Source organism: Hippichthys cyanospilos, chromosome 1, assembly GCF_059441005.1.
Source record: "Hippichthys cyanospilos isolate Australia breed blue-spotted pipefish chromosome 1, RoL_Hcya_1.0, whole genome shotgun sequence".
In the NCBI taxonomy this organism is placed as follows: domain Eukaryota; kingdom Metazoa; phylum Chordata; class Actinopteri; order Syngnathiformes; family Syngnathidae; genus Hippichthys; species Hippichthys cyanospilos.
This window is the reverse complement of record NC_142369.1, coordinates 18,120,790-18,133,005: the sequence shown is the minus strand read 5'-3', so window position 1 is coordinate 18,133,005 and position 12,216 is coordinate 18,120,790. Positions and strand designations below refer to the sequence as shown.

Below are 12,216 nucleotides of genomic sequence, written 5' to 3'. Positions count from 1 at the left end.
GGACACAAATTTGAGCTTTGAGGACGTGTGTGATGCATGTCATCTTGTGGTAGTCTCTATGAGTCACTACAATAATTGAGATATTGAATGAATTATACTAATTTCTACTTTAAAACATTTTTAATAGCACGGCTGTTGGAGGCCGACCCGAAGATTAGTTTGTACTCGTGACGGCCGGCGTCAAGAAGTCCTTGGGGCCTCACAAGCCTCCTGATATGGTTTGCTGTCCTCCAATCTTCTGCCAACACAGCTACGTCTGGACTCAGCACCACATTTAAAGAGATAATGGCCGCTTAGACTGCAGGACGAGTGCCGGGTGTGTTGATGCTCATTTGGCGATGAAGGCCTCTACCTTCGCCGAGTTCATCAGTTTACAAAATTGACAAATCTCTGTCTGACCCCACCCCTAGCACATTCACGCCACATCATCAGACTTGGACGTGAGCATGAAAGTAGGGCAAATTTTGATGAAATCTATGTCTTGTTTCCTTGTGTTCCCTCTGTCAGTTTAATCGTAAACTCCAATTGGCAGTCCCAAATAAACAGTTTTTATTCTAATTGGAGAACTGTGCAAGGCAGTGTGATAAGAACCACTCTAAAACGTGGATTTGGTGAATTTGAAATGCATTTAAAGTATGTGGGAAGGATACAATTTGCATAAGTTCACCTTTTGCAGATGGATTTTTATTGTATCAATTGATGTTGATTTTTTTTTGTTAAGAATGTCTTATTGTTTTTTTTTAACGCGCTTGATGACTTTGGAGTGTTCCACTGTATACAAAAACATGCACTAATACGTCAGTGTCAAGCTTTATGAGGCCTGAAGATGGCGGTCAGGGACAGTCAGGCCCTTGGAGCATTCTTGCACTTTTTCAAAGTCTTCTCCCACTTTCCTGTCTGGTTCAGGCATGTTGACTGTCTCTTCTAAAAGACAAAGGTCACACTCACCTCAGTTTGGGTTCATCTATCAGCAAACACAATAACTCTAAATTTAACGACATAGCAATGGAGCTATCTGCCTCGCATGTCCTGTAATTACGCAAACCGCAACAAGACCTACGTACCATAAAACTTGTCTGCCAGTAATAGCAATGGCTGAATCCCAGATCTTCAAGTTCTTCTTGTAAGTCTCTGCTTTGCTGCAGAGAAGTACATCAATATCTCACGAGAGCGACTGGCGAAAATCGGACTGCTTACGGAAAAGTTGTTGTGAACTACAAATTTCCTTTGTTGGAGGGCTGCCCAATTTGGGTTATTTAAAAAAAAATAAAAAATAAATAACATGTCCCAACATGTCTTAATACAAGGATTCTCGATTAGGGCGATTAGTGTGATACTTTGTGCAGCAGTTTAAGAATACATGTTCACACAGCAAGGCGTGCTCAGATAGTATACGTAGATATTTTTAAAAAAGATTATTTTAGTTTGGAAACTACAATGTTGTGAAAGTGAAAATCTGCACTGCAAAATGAAAATACATACATACATATATATACATACATACGCAAAATAGCTAATGCTATCCTCCTGTTGTTTAACTGAGGCGGCAACAGTACTTTTTTTTAGATGAAGCTGATCAACTGCTCAACTCAATATTCACAAGACAAAACCCTCTTTTTGTCAAAATGTAGGTCTTCAAGTCATTTCAACAAAGTCTCTTGACACAAACAAGCCACAAGATGGCAAAGACTCAATAATCAAGATTGCTTGAGTGAAGTAAAAAAAAAAAAGTGGCCGGATCAAGATGTTTTAACGTAATGTGTTATATTGCAATTCCATGACATCATTGGAACCTGTGACAATGCTTTGAAGTTGCAACAGAAAATGCCAAACTAGTTCAACTCACCTGTGCATAAGGAAGTGCACGACAGTTTCTGGATGGCCTGTCCATCACAAGGCAAGCCGCCATTTAAGGGGGCAGGGTTAGTACAGCTGCGTGTCCGCTTCTGGAAACCCCGCCCACAGCGGCTGTTGCACACTGACCACTCTGTCCATGTCGACCAGCCACCATTCACTGCAAAGGTAAAGAGTTTGTGATTGAGTGGACAAATCAACCCACAATCATCAGAGAAATAACCTTCTCGGATGGATGAATGGTCAAGACAGTGCATGAAATGCTACTTGAAATGCTACTAACACTCGCTGAAATATGGTGAACGTCAGTCGGATGATAGTGCTTATTATACAAGATAATAGTAAAATTTCAAATATTAGACAATTTGCTTTCATACCACTACAAAACGAATTGTGTGAGGTGGTGCATGATATGTGGCCTGCTGCGACGCCTCGCTAAGAAAATGATGACAGCAAAAGTTATAGCTCTTATATGGGACATATACAAGGTTTGAATCATCAGAGGAATAGAATGAAGCTGTACTGACTGGCATTACATCACCCTGAATGGATGGTTGTGTGTACCTAAAATAAGCTTATTTATTCAAGATGTGCCTGATATGCTGCGCGGTTTGAATTGCTGGAGGAATAGGTGGAAGCTACACTGACGAGGTTTAGAATTACTGTATATCATACTGCATTATTGAAGTGGGAAAAATTGTATTTTGGTATCTTTGTGAAAATGAGCATCTTTAGTAAAGACATCTGTTGCTTGCCTGATTATAGGGGTAGGGAAGAAACGTCAATTTCAAATAGTAGGGAGCGGTCAAGAACAAAAAACATGCCCAGTCTGCTTGTCAAGAAGAAGTAAATGATGATGATGATGATGATGACGAAGATGAAAAAGAAGAACAAAAATGAAGAAAAGGAAGAGACAGGAAAAGAAGAAAACAAAAGACAGCAGGAAGTTATGATCCAATAGAAACTAACAGGTAGCTCCTCTCACAACTGTGCTCATGGAATATTGTTGAAGCATCAACAAGCATCAAATGACTTTAAGGACACTGTTCCTATATGTGATGTACAGATGCAATATATATATGAACTAACTACTAAATGTTTGTTGACCTTAAATGTAATTGCTAGCGTGCAAATGCTAATTACAACACAGTTACATCCTCTCAATTCAACACAACGTTGAACATAAGTAGGTTATAAATATAATGATTTTTTTTTTGAAATGTATACGTATCTTCATATATTTGTAATGACTTTCTTAAAAGGGTCAATTACTCGATAATCTATGAAATAATCGACAGGATAATAAACCCACCCATCCATTTTCTTAACCGCTGATCCTCACTAGCATCACAAGGGAATTGCTGGTGCCTATCCCAGCTGTCATTGGGCAGCAGGCGGGGCACACCCCGAACTCGTTACCAGCCAATTGTAAGGCACACAGACGAATGACCGCTCACACTCACAAACATACCTGAGGGCAATTTGGAGTGTCCAATATACCTACCATGCATGTTTTGTGAGGAAACCGGAGTACCCGGAGAAAACCCACGTGGACACGGGGAGGACATGCAAATTCCACGAAGGAAGGACGAAGCCGGAAGCAAACCAGGGACCTCAGAACTGTGAGCTGGACGTGCTAACAACTCTTGAATGCTGCAGTGCTGCCCCGATGGAATAATCAATCTTCAAAAAGATTTGACAGTGACAGCCCTACTTAAATCATTGGAGGAGTGGATAAAAAGCTGTTGTGTCTATGTCAAACGGCGTGTGCTACAAGTCGATTCTATTTTGTTGGTGTTGCCATGGAAATAAGTATCTTTAGTCAAGAGTGTACGATATACAGTGTCACAGTGACTGCTTTTGATTTGAGTGCTTTGTTGATTTGGACTTGGCCTCCAAAAAGACATTCTTTACAGCTATTTTCATCAAAAATGTGCTTGGTTTTGAACGGCACATACTGCATTTCGCCGCCATGACTAAAATAACTGTTTAGTGACACAGACGGGGTTAATAGGATGTGTCGGTCAATGCTGGAAGGTGGACCTTCCCATCAGGTACAACAAAAATAGGTCAATTCAAGCTTCTTCACCGAGCTTCCTTCCCACCATCCTTTTATTTATCCCCCTCGTGATCCACCACATCCCTCTAGCATCCGTACAACTTTTTCACCTTGTCAACAGCATCAGCCGGGCCCTCGGGGGGAGCCGAGGAGATTGAACCGCAGATTGAACAATCTTTTTCTGTAAGGATACATCAGTGTCAAACCACTCCATCTCGGGCTGTCTGTCTGTTGCAGCGCACACTAACACAGACACGCAGTTATTTCTCATTGAAGTACTCAGTAGATAGATGCAAAAGTGGTTAAACTGGAGGGAACCGTCGGAGCATTGTTTTCTTTTTTTGAGTGTTGTATGCACATTTCTTTTTTATTCCCTCTGGCCAAAATCTGAGACAAGGGTGCAGCTTGTGACATGTGAGAAATGTATTATTATTATTGTACGCATATTGTAGTATGTACAATCACACAATGAAAACATGAAAGTATGTATAAAAGGTGAGGCAAGAAATCCAGTTTTGATTTTATTCACACATTTATATATTATATATATATATATATATATATATATATATATATATATATATTATATATATATATATATATATATATATATATATATATATATATATATATATATATATATATATATATGTGTGTGTGTGTGTGTGTGTGTGTGTGTGAATAAAATCAAAACTGTGGATTGCTTGCCTCACCTTTTGATAAAGCCAAATATTCTACCCATTCAAATATTCTACCCAGACAGCCATGTCACTAAATGTTGTCACTAAATGTGTCACTTGGAAATCAATACTGAACTTATTTTATGAAGTCAGTATTTTGAAGAAAACTGGCTGAAGATCACACCTGGAAAAGCATCTTAACCTGAATATCAGACGTCAGCAAACCTTAGTCAAACATATTTGGCATATTATCTGATTTAAAAAATGAAACAAAAAAAACCCAGTATGGTTGTTACATTAAAATGAAATTGCATTTACCCAAGGGTTTAAAGAAAATTGATTTGAAACAGTAAAAACTCTTGACTTTTACCTAAATAGTTCAGCATTGACATCACTTACTTTAAATGTCTTAAGCAAACTATCTCAAAATCTTAAGAAAATTGTGCTCTGTAGTACCATGTTAAATCAAATTGCTTCTTGCATTAATTAAAAAGCAATATTTCCCAAAGGTTTTAAGAAGATTAATTGAAAACTGCCAGAGAAAAAGTGCTCACTAGGACCATTTCATCATCATCGGTAAAATGTAAGAATGTAAATCAATTGGGTTCGCTTTTTGCATGCTAACGTGAATGGCAAACAAAAGAAATGGACTTTTTACATGTGCCAAATATGATATGAAAGACTTTGAGTAGTAATTTGACCTTTGTCTCAACCGATCTTTTCATTTAGTTCACGTTTTATATGCTACCTCCAACCTCTCTGTATATCCTTTGAAAAAAAATCAATAGGAGACTTGAGCAATTATAGGTCAATAGTTCCCAAAAGTTGGAAGAAGATCAGTTTGCACTCGAGAGCGAGCCAGGAGAAAAAAAAAAAAAAGAAAAATGACCTACTAATCTAACGTTTGACCCCGACCACTCAAAACATCCTGGATGGGAAGAGATTAATAATCAATACGGTTCTGGCCAACTGTATTTAAGTATATACTGCTGAAAAGCAAGAATTTCAATGCGGAAGGTCAATTCTGCCATAGGGTAAAGACACTTACCATAAACAATGACTGTGGCTGTCGTGCTGCGTCTCTTGGCCACGATGTTCTTGGCCACGCACGTGTAGTTAGCCGTGTCCGACAGACGCGCTTGTTTGATGATTAGGTTATGATCAATGGTGATGTAGAAATTCCTGTCCTCCGCCGGGTCGATGACCTCTTCGTTCTTCAGCCACTCCACCTGCCAGAAAGAAGAGCAGTTGCTATGTTCAGTATTTTTGAAGGGTACTGGCATTTAAACAGATTTGACATCATCTCTGGGGCAAGACAACCAAAATTACCCTAAAATAGCAGCTTTACAGCCAAAAAGTCATCGTAATGGCAATGGGTTGTTGGAGCCTTTATTTTGGGGTGTTCCATGTCAGACGTGACAAGTAAATACCATGTAGTGTGCTGAAACTGGCTTCAAAAGACATTTTGCTGTGATTTAAAACTTGAGTCATAGGTGAGTCATCAAGCTTTCCCAACACACAGTGTCACTAATCTGTCAAGGAGAAACGCTTCACATTTGGTATCAATCACATATAATCCCTAGAGAAAGTTTGCTTCTGCATGACCCCTTGAAAAGGACATATATCCCAAAAATGGCTCATTCACACCAAAATAACACTTACTTACTTTTTGCTTGTTTTTTTTCTAGGTCTAATCATGATGAATACATGGGGCAAATCTGATTACGTATGTATCACCAGCTACAGAAGACATTTACATTTACAACTTGGACCTTTTCTAGCCTGATAGGTCTATCCTTTGAACATGATTCAAATTTGCTAGAAATAGGCAATCTTTGACAAAGTCTATAGAAGATTCCAGAAAAAAGCCCATTCAGATCAAAATGGTAGACTTTTTTGTGTCTTTTCAGGGTCCATGAGGTTTTTTTTGTTTTTTTTTAATATAGACATGTCAACCAAATATATAGTTACAGTAAGTGAATTTGGCTTCAGATGATGTTTTTGTCTGACTCAGACATTTTTGTGTCAGAAGTTGGTATTTTATGGTCAGTCATCAACCTTTGACGAAAAAGCGGCAAAAAAGCCCCAAACAAAACAAAACTTCTTATAAATCAGGACCATTCATTTGCCCAAGATATGTGGTTAAAATTTGATATCCAGACAAAATTTATAGGAGAAGTCCGATTTTGAATAGTCCTGTAAATGGCTGAAGTAATCCTAAAATGATGTGTGCTTAAAACCAAAATAGCATGCTTACTGTGTGTCTTTTCAGGCATGGGATTGTGAGACTTACTGAAATAGCTCACTGAAACATACAATGACACAAAATGACGAAAAGGCGAGAACTCAAAACACATTGTTTCTTATAACAAAATTATGCCCGATATTGACAGACGGACGGATGGCCGTGTTGTAACTCGTCTGCCTACGCTGCATTGGTACGATCTGTCTATATTTTAACCAATCATCTCTGACCTTCCATGACATTATAATCTTTACATCATCTGGCTCGTTGGTCAGATCAAAACATATTACAGTCTACTTCAATAAGCAAAGTATGCGTCGAGCAATCGGTACGCATTAACATGTTTAATCATCACCATCTCTAGTGACTATAATGTATTTGATTTATATTTGTAATGTTTTTGTTTGTTATGAAATCAATATTGTATCTAAACTTTTATAAGGCAGACTTGTAAATGTAAATATCTTAAAAGATCCCACACAGATGGCTGGCAACTGAGAAAAGCAGGCGAGTGTCCTGAACATATGCTTTTACATGGCTCCTTGGGTGAAGGGTAGGACAGCAGGGAATATCCTATTTATGAGCCTAATCACATTTCCCGAGCGCAGTATTTACGGCGGCGAACCCTCGTAAATTCAGCCTGTCCGAACTTTATGGCAGAGGCATAAATGTTCATGGCGACGTTGTTCCATTCACATTGTTTAATTTCCTTCTCGCTTCACGTTAGGAAATGGAAATCTCAGATGTGGGGAAGGGAGGAAAACAGGCCTGGTGTTATTGTGCTGGTATTTATTTTCTTGCAACTTGATGCTCCTCTTCACAGACTTGATACTGCGGATGATGGCAAGCTGCTTGTTTGACCTTTTGCTTTCTAATATAAAGCTAAAGCGTATGCTCAACAACAAGAAATTGGAACATGCTGCCTGCGTACAGCACAAATGGGAAGGAAAATGCTTTTTTGGATTGTCTAAAAATATGAGGACTTTCAAGAGGAAGTACACTGAACAACAGCGAACTGACATAGTCATCCTGCTGTCAATCTGTCATCCATTCCTTCATCTGTCCATCCATCAATGCATCCATCATCTGTCTTTTACTGCATTCTTCCATCCAACCTTATTCTGTCTATCCATCCATCTTTCCCTTCGTTTATCCATCCAACCTTTATTCCATCCACCATCCATCCATCCATCCATCCGTCCATCCATCCATCCGTCCATCCATCCATCCATCCATCCATCCATCCATCCATCCATCCATCCATCTGTGCATCCATCATCCACCCATCTTTCCCTCCGTGTATCCATCCAACCTTTATTTGGTCCATCCATCCATCCATCCATCCATCCATCCATCCATCCATCCATCCATCCATCCATCTATCCATCCATCCATCCATCCATCCATCCATCCACTTGCCCGCCTTTTTGTCCATCCATCACCCATTTGTCTGCACATCCATCATCCATCCATCTTTCCCTCCGTTTATCCATCCAACCTTTATTTCATCCATCCAGCCATCCATGCATCCATCATCCATCCATCCATCCTTTCATCTGTGCATCCATCATCCAGCCATCTTTCCTTCTGTGTATCCATCCAACCTTTATTTCATCCATCCATCCATCCATTTGTCCACCTTTTTGTCCATCCATCCATCCATCCATCCATCCATCCATCCACTTGCCCACCTTTTTGTCCATCCATCACCCATTTGTCTGCACATCCATCATCCATCCCTCTTTCCCTCCTTTTATCATCCAACCTTTATTTCATCCATCCATGCATCCATCATCCATCCATCCACCCATCCATCATCCATCCATCCACACATCCATCATCCTTTCTTCTGTGTATCCATCCAACCTTTATTTCATCCATCCATCCATCCATCCATCCATCCATCCATCCATCCATTTGTCCACCTTTTTGTCCATCCAATCCATCCATCCATCCATCCATCCATCCATCCACCCACCCCCCCAACCACCCCCCCACCCACCCTCAATTCTTCCTCCCTTCACTTTCACAAACAACTCTTTTGTAAGGGTAGCTTTATGCACGTGTTGAGATATTCTACTCCATTAGCTCCGAGTTTTTTTCCCCTCCCTGCAAACACTGTTTATAAATGACTCCCAGTCAGCAAAATCAATGAGAACAAACATGCCTCCTGCACTTAAAAAGTAATTTGAACTTCAATGCCAATTAACCCCGGCAACCTTCCGCTCTTGCACTTGCTTACTGTAGCACTTTCCGAGTCGGCGGTTCAAATGAAACAGACACAAGATGACGCAAAACAATGCCAGTGGAACTTTGCTCTATCACAGCTGTAGTGCATTCTTTTCATTTTAGCATGCAGGACCCATGTTTGGACTCAGACAACTAAGGCCCCATGTGGTGGCAATACCACCACAGCCATCGCATCATTAGCCCCAGCTGGTGGAAACCACTGTGTGTGTGCATGTTTTTTGTGTGTAAGATAGCAGACTGTGGCTGATTGGATCAAGTCAGTCTTGGGGGGGATGGTGTATTTGTTATTTTAACTCTCACCCCAGCATCACCTGTCTTCCCACTTTAGACACACAACGTTAGGCACAAGACACACAAACATGACCCGAAGCCTTTGATACAATCACATACGCGCGCATGCTCATACCACACACACAAGCTCAAGCCTTGGCCTTGGTTTCAACTGATACAGGATTTGCTAAAGGTTCACAAAGAGTCCACTCCTCTTTTCTTTGAACAAAGGGATCACGCGACATTATTTTCAAAAGAACATGGTTTTGCTCAGTCAGTAATAAACTTTAATCATCACTGCGTATAACGTGTTCCCCTGCGATTTCAGGCTTCATCACTATACAACAAAGCAGACTTTTAAGCATTTTTTTTCTGTTTTCTTCATAGAGTATAGAAGGAAGGTGGTACTCCTTCAAGCGGGGTTCTTATGTGTTGTTGCTCTGTGTGACGCAGGTTTATAAAAAACATTTGTTAAATCACCTTGGAAATCTACATTTCTTTATTTTCATGAAATGGAGGCATGAATCTTATATTGTCCAACGTTAAGCCTGTTTAGTTTCATTGACCTTGAACTTGTATTTTGCCAGGCTTACATCCAAAACAGGGGTGTCCAAACCTGGTCCTCAAGGGCCAGTGTAGGAGCCAATTAGCAGCATTGGAATAATTTATTGATCCTGTGAACAGCATCATTTTAAATTTGTGTTGTTGTATGGTCAAGGGATGGAGAGTTATTTCTTTGTTGGTTGTTTTCAATGACATGGAAATTTATGTTACTGCCCCTTTAAGCGAAGGAGAGAGGTGCCTGACCCTGGGCCTTTAAGAGTCATGGGGCTTACATCACAGGTGGCAGTTGAGACTGATTACAGACCAGAGCCACACGGTTTTTGACCGGAATGTTTGTCTTCATTTAAGTATTTTTGTTTGAAGGGATTAGGAACTGCTCCGGCCTTCCTGTGTGGAGTTTGCATGTTCTCTCCGACCCTGCGTGGGTTCTCTTCAGGCACTCTGGCTTCCTCCCACACGCCAAAAACACGCATGGCAGGTGAATTGAATACACTAAATTGTCCTTAGGTCTGATTGGGCGTGTGAATGGTTGTTGGTCTGTGTGGATGAGTTTGGACACCTATCCAATCTAAAACATCAAAATTTTTCCGAAACACACTTTTGTTCTTTTTTCTTTGATGTGTCAGTCATAAAATTCAATTAAAGTAGGAGTACCAAACAAACAGCTTCTAGCAACTGCAATATTTGCACGACTGCAGAGACAAGAGATTGAGAGCAGTCCTCTCGTGTAATGGCATAGCTGAAGCTCGCTTCCACACTGGTGATTCGTGAAAACTAGTAGCTCTGTATATGAAGCGAGCGGTTCAGTTGGGAATGGATGCGTCGCCTGGTGTGCAGCGGATTTAACAGCAGAACTCTACATGTTATTTTTCACAACTGTACTTCATTTCGCCAAAAACTGGTACGATTAATTCAAACACTTGCTCATGTTTTGTTGCTCTAAGGACAACAGTCCCATCTCCAGCTGTGCAGGATCAAGGCAAAGGCAAAAGGGAAAGCGTTAATGCATGGCATGTTCTATCCTCTTGCATTTTTAGTGGTGGTGGCGGAACAAAGGCTTGGCTTGGATAAAAGTAGGCCACGATATAGAGATATTTTGTTGCACTGGGGAGCGCCGAAAAAAAAATAAAAGTTCCGCAAGGCAAAAAGCTTTGCGAGCAAGTACATCACAGTCTGTCGCAAAAGAGGAACATCATGTGAATCTTTCAAAGGCAAAACAATTGGCAGAGTTAAAAAAAAAAAAAGTCAGATTCAGATTTGAACAAATACTAAAATGTGGCAACGTGAAGATAAAATGACAAAACACACAAAAGAGCGCTTTCACCAGACTCTCCACCACCTGCAAATCACACTGTACTGAAAATGAAGTGTTGATACTGAGGATCATCCCCCTTGATTAGCTGTATTATTTCCATCCCCGCAAGACCACAGCCGAGTGGCTTAAAGAGCTCTCTCCGCCAGTGATTAGCCTTGCCCATTTATGTATGCGCGCGTGCGTGCAAGTGGATGGGTACTGAGCGGGTGTGGAGCGCTCTAATAGTCCCAACACGCCACCCTGGAAGATTTGTCACTTCATTTCATGCCAGAATGACGCTCGAATGCCGGGATGCGGAGGTGCGAGAGGAGGAGGAGCCATACCAACTTCCATACGTGCAAACTTATCCAAATTAGCCCTCGGTGGTATTATTATACTAATTATCATTTTAAACTGAAGAAAAAAAGTGTGAGTTTTTCCCTGGCAGAGGTTGGGGGACACACGAATTTATGGCAAAGGATGTGTTGTTATTGGCCAATGAAAAGCATGTACTATCTCACAAATGCTGTGAAGCTGCAGAGCGACACAAAATATGGATATGTGGCTTCCCACTGACAAGAACAGGTTTAATTTCTATATCAACACTTCAAAATGTCTACCTCTTTACGTGAAAACATGTACACAAAAAGAACATAGTATAGTATACACTAACTAATGACTTCAATTACATCATCACTGCTACAGTGTTAACATTTCTAATTGAATACTGCGTAACGGTAAGCATACTGTATTGTAAATCTCCCGCAAAGTAATTGCTTAAAGGGAAGTCTAGAATGCTTTTCACAAAATGTAATATACATCCCGACGAGTACATGGCATTCTGATAAATATGAATTAAGCAAAAAAATTCACCCATTTTATCCATCACAGGGGAACTGTTGCAGCGCACTCTTTTTCTTGGACATGTTACGTTTGCAAAAGAAAAAAAAAAACAAAAACTATATAACGATGGCCTGAATGATGAACTACAATACAATAG

General features: G+C 40.3%; 1 protein-coding gene across 2 annotated transcripts in view; it reads right to left on the bottom strand.

The window, feature by feature from the left end:
* The window catches only part of LOC148429481 (netrin receptor UNC5C-like), a 185,478-nt gene that overhangs the window by 31,729 nt on the left and 141,533 nt on the right, over positions 1-12,216 (bottom strand). For both annotated transcript variants that reach the window (XM_088419961.1, XM_088419970.1), the window contains exons 5-6: positions 5,642-5,822; positions 1,847-2,014 (exon numbers count right to left, since the gene is read on the bottom strand). In XM_088419961.1, the coding sequence (XP_088276087.1) occupies positions 1,847-2,014; positions 5,642-5,822 (349 nt within the window). The remainder of the gene's footprint in view (positions 1-1,846; positions 2,015-5,641; positions 5,823-12,216) is intronic.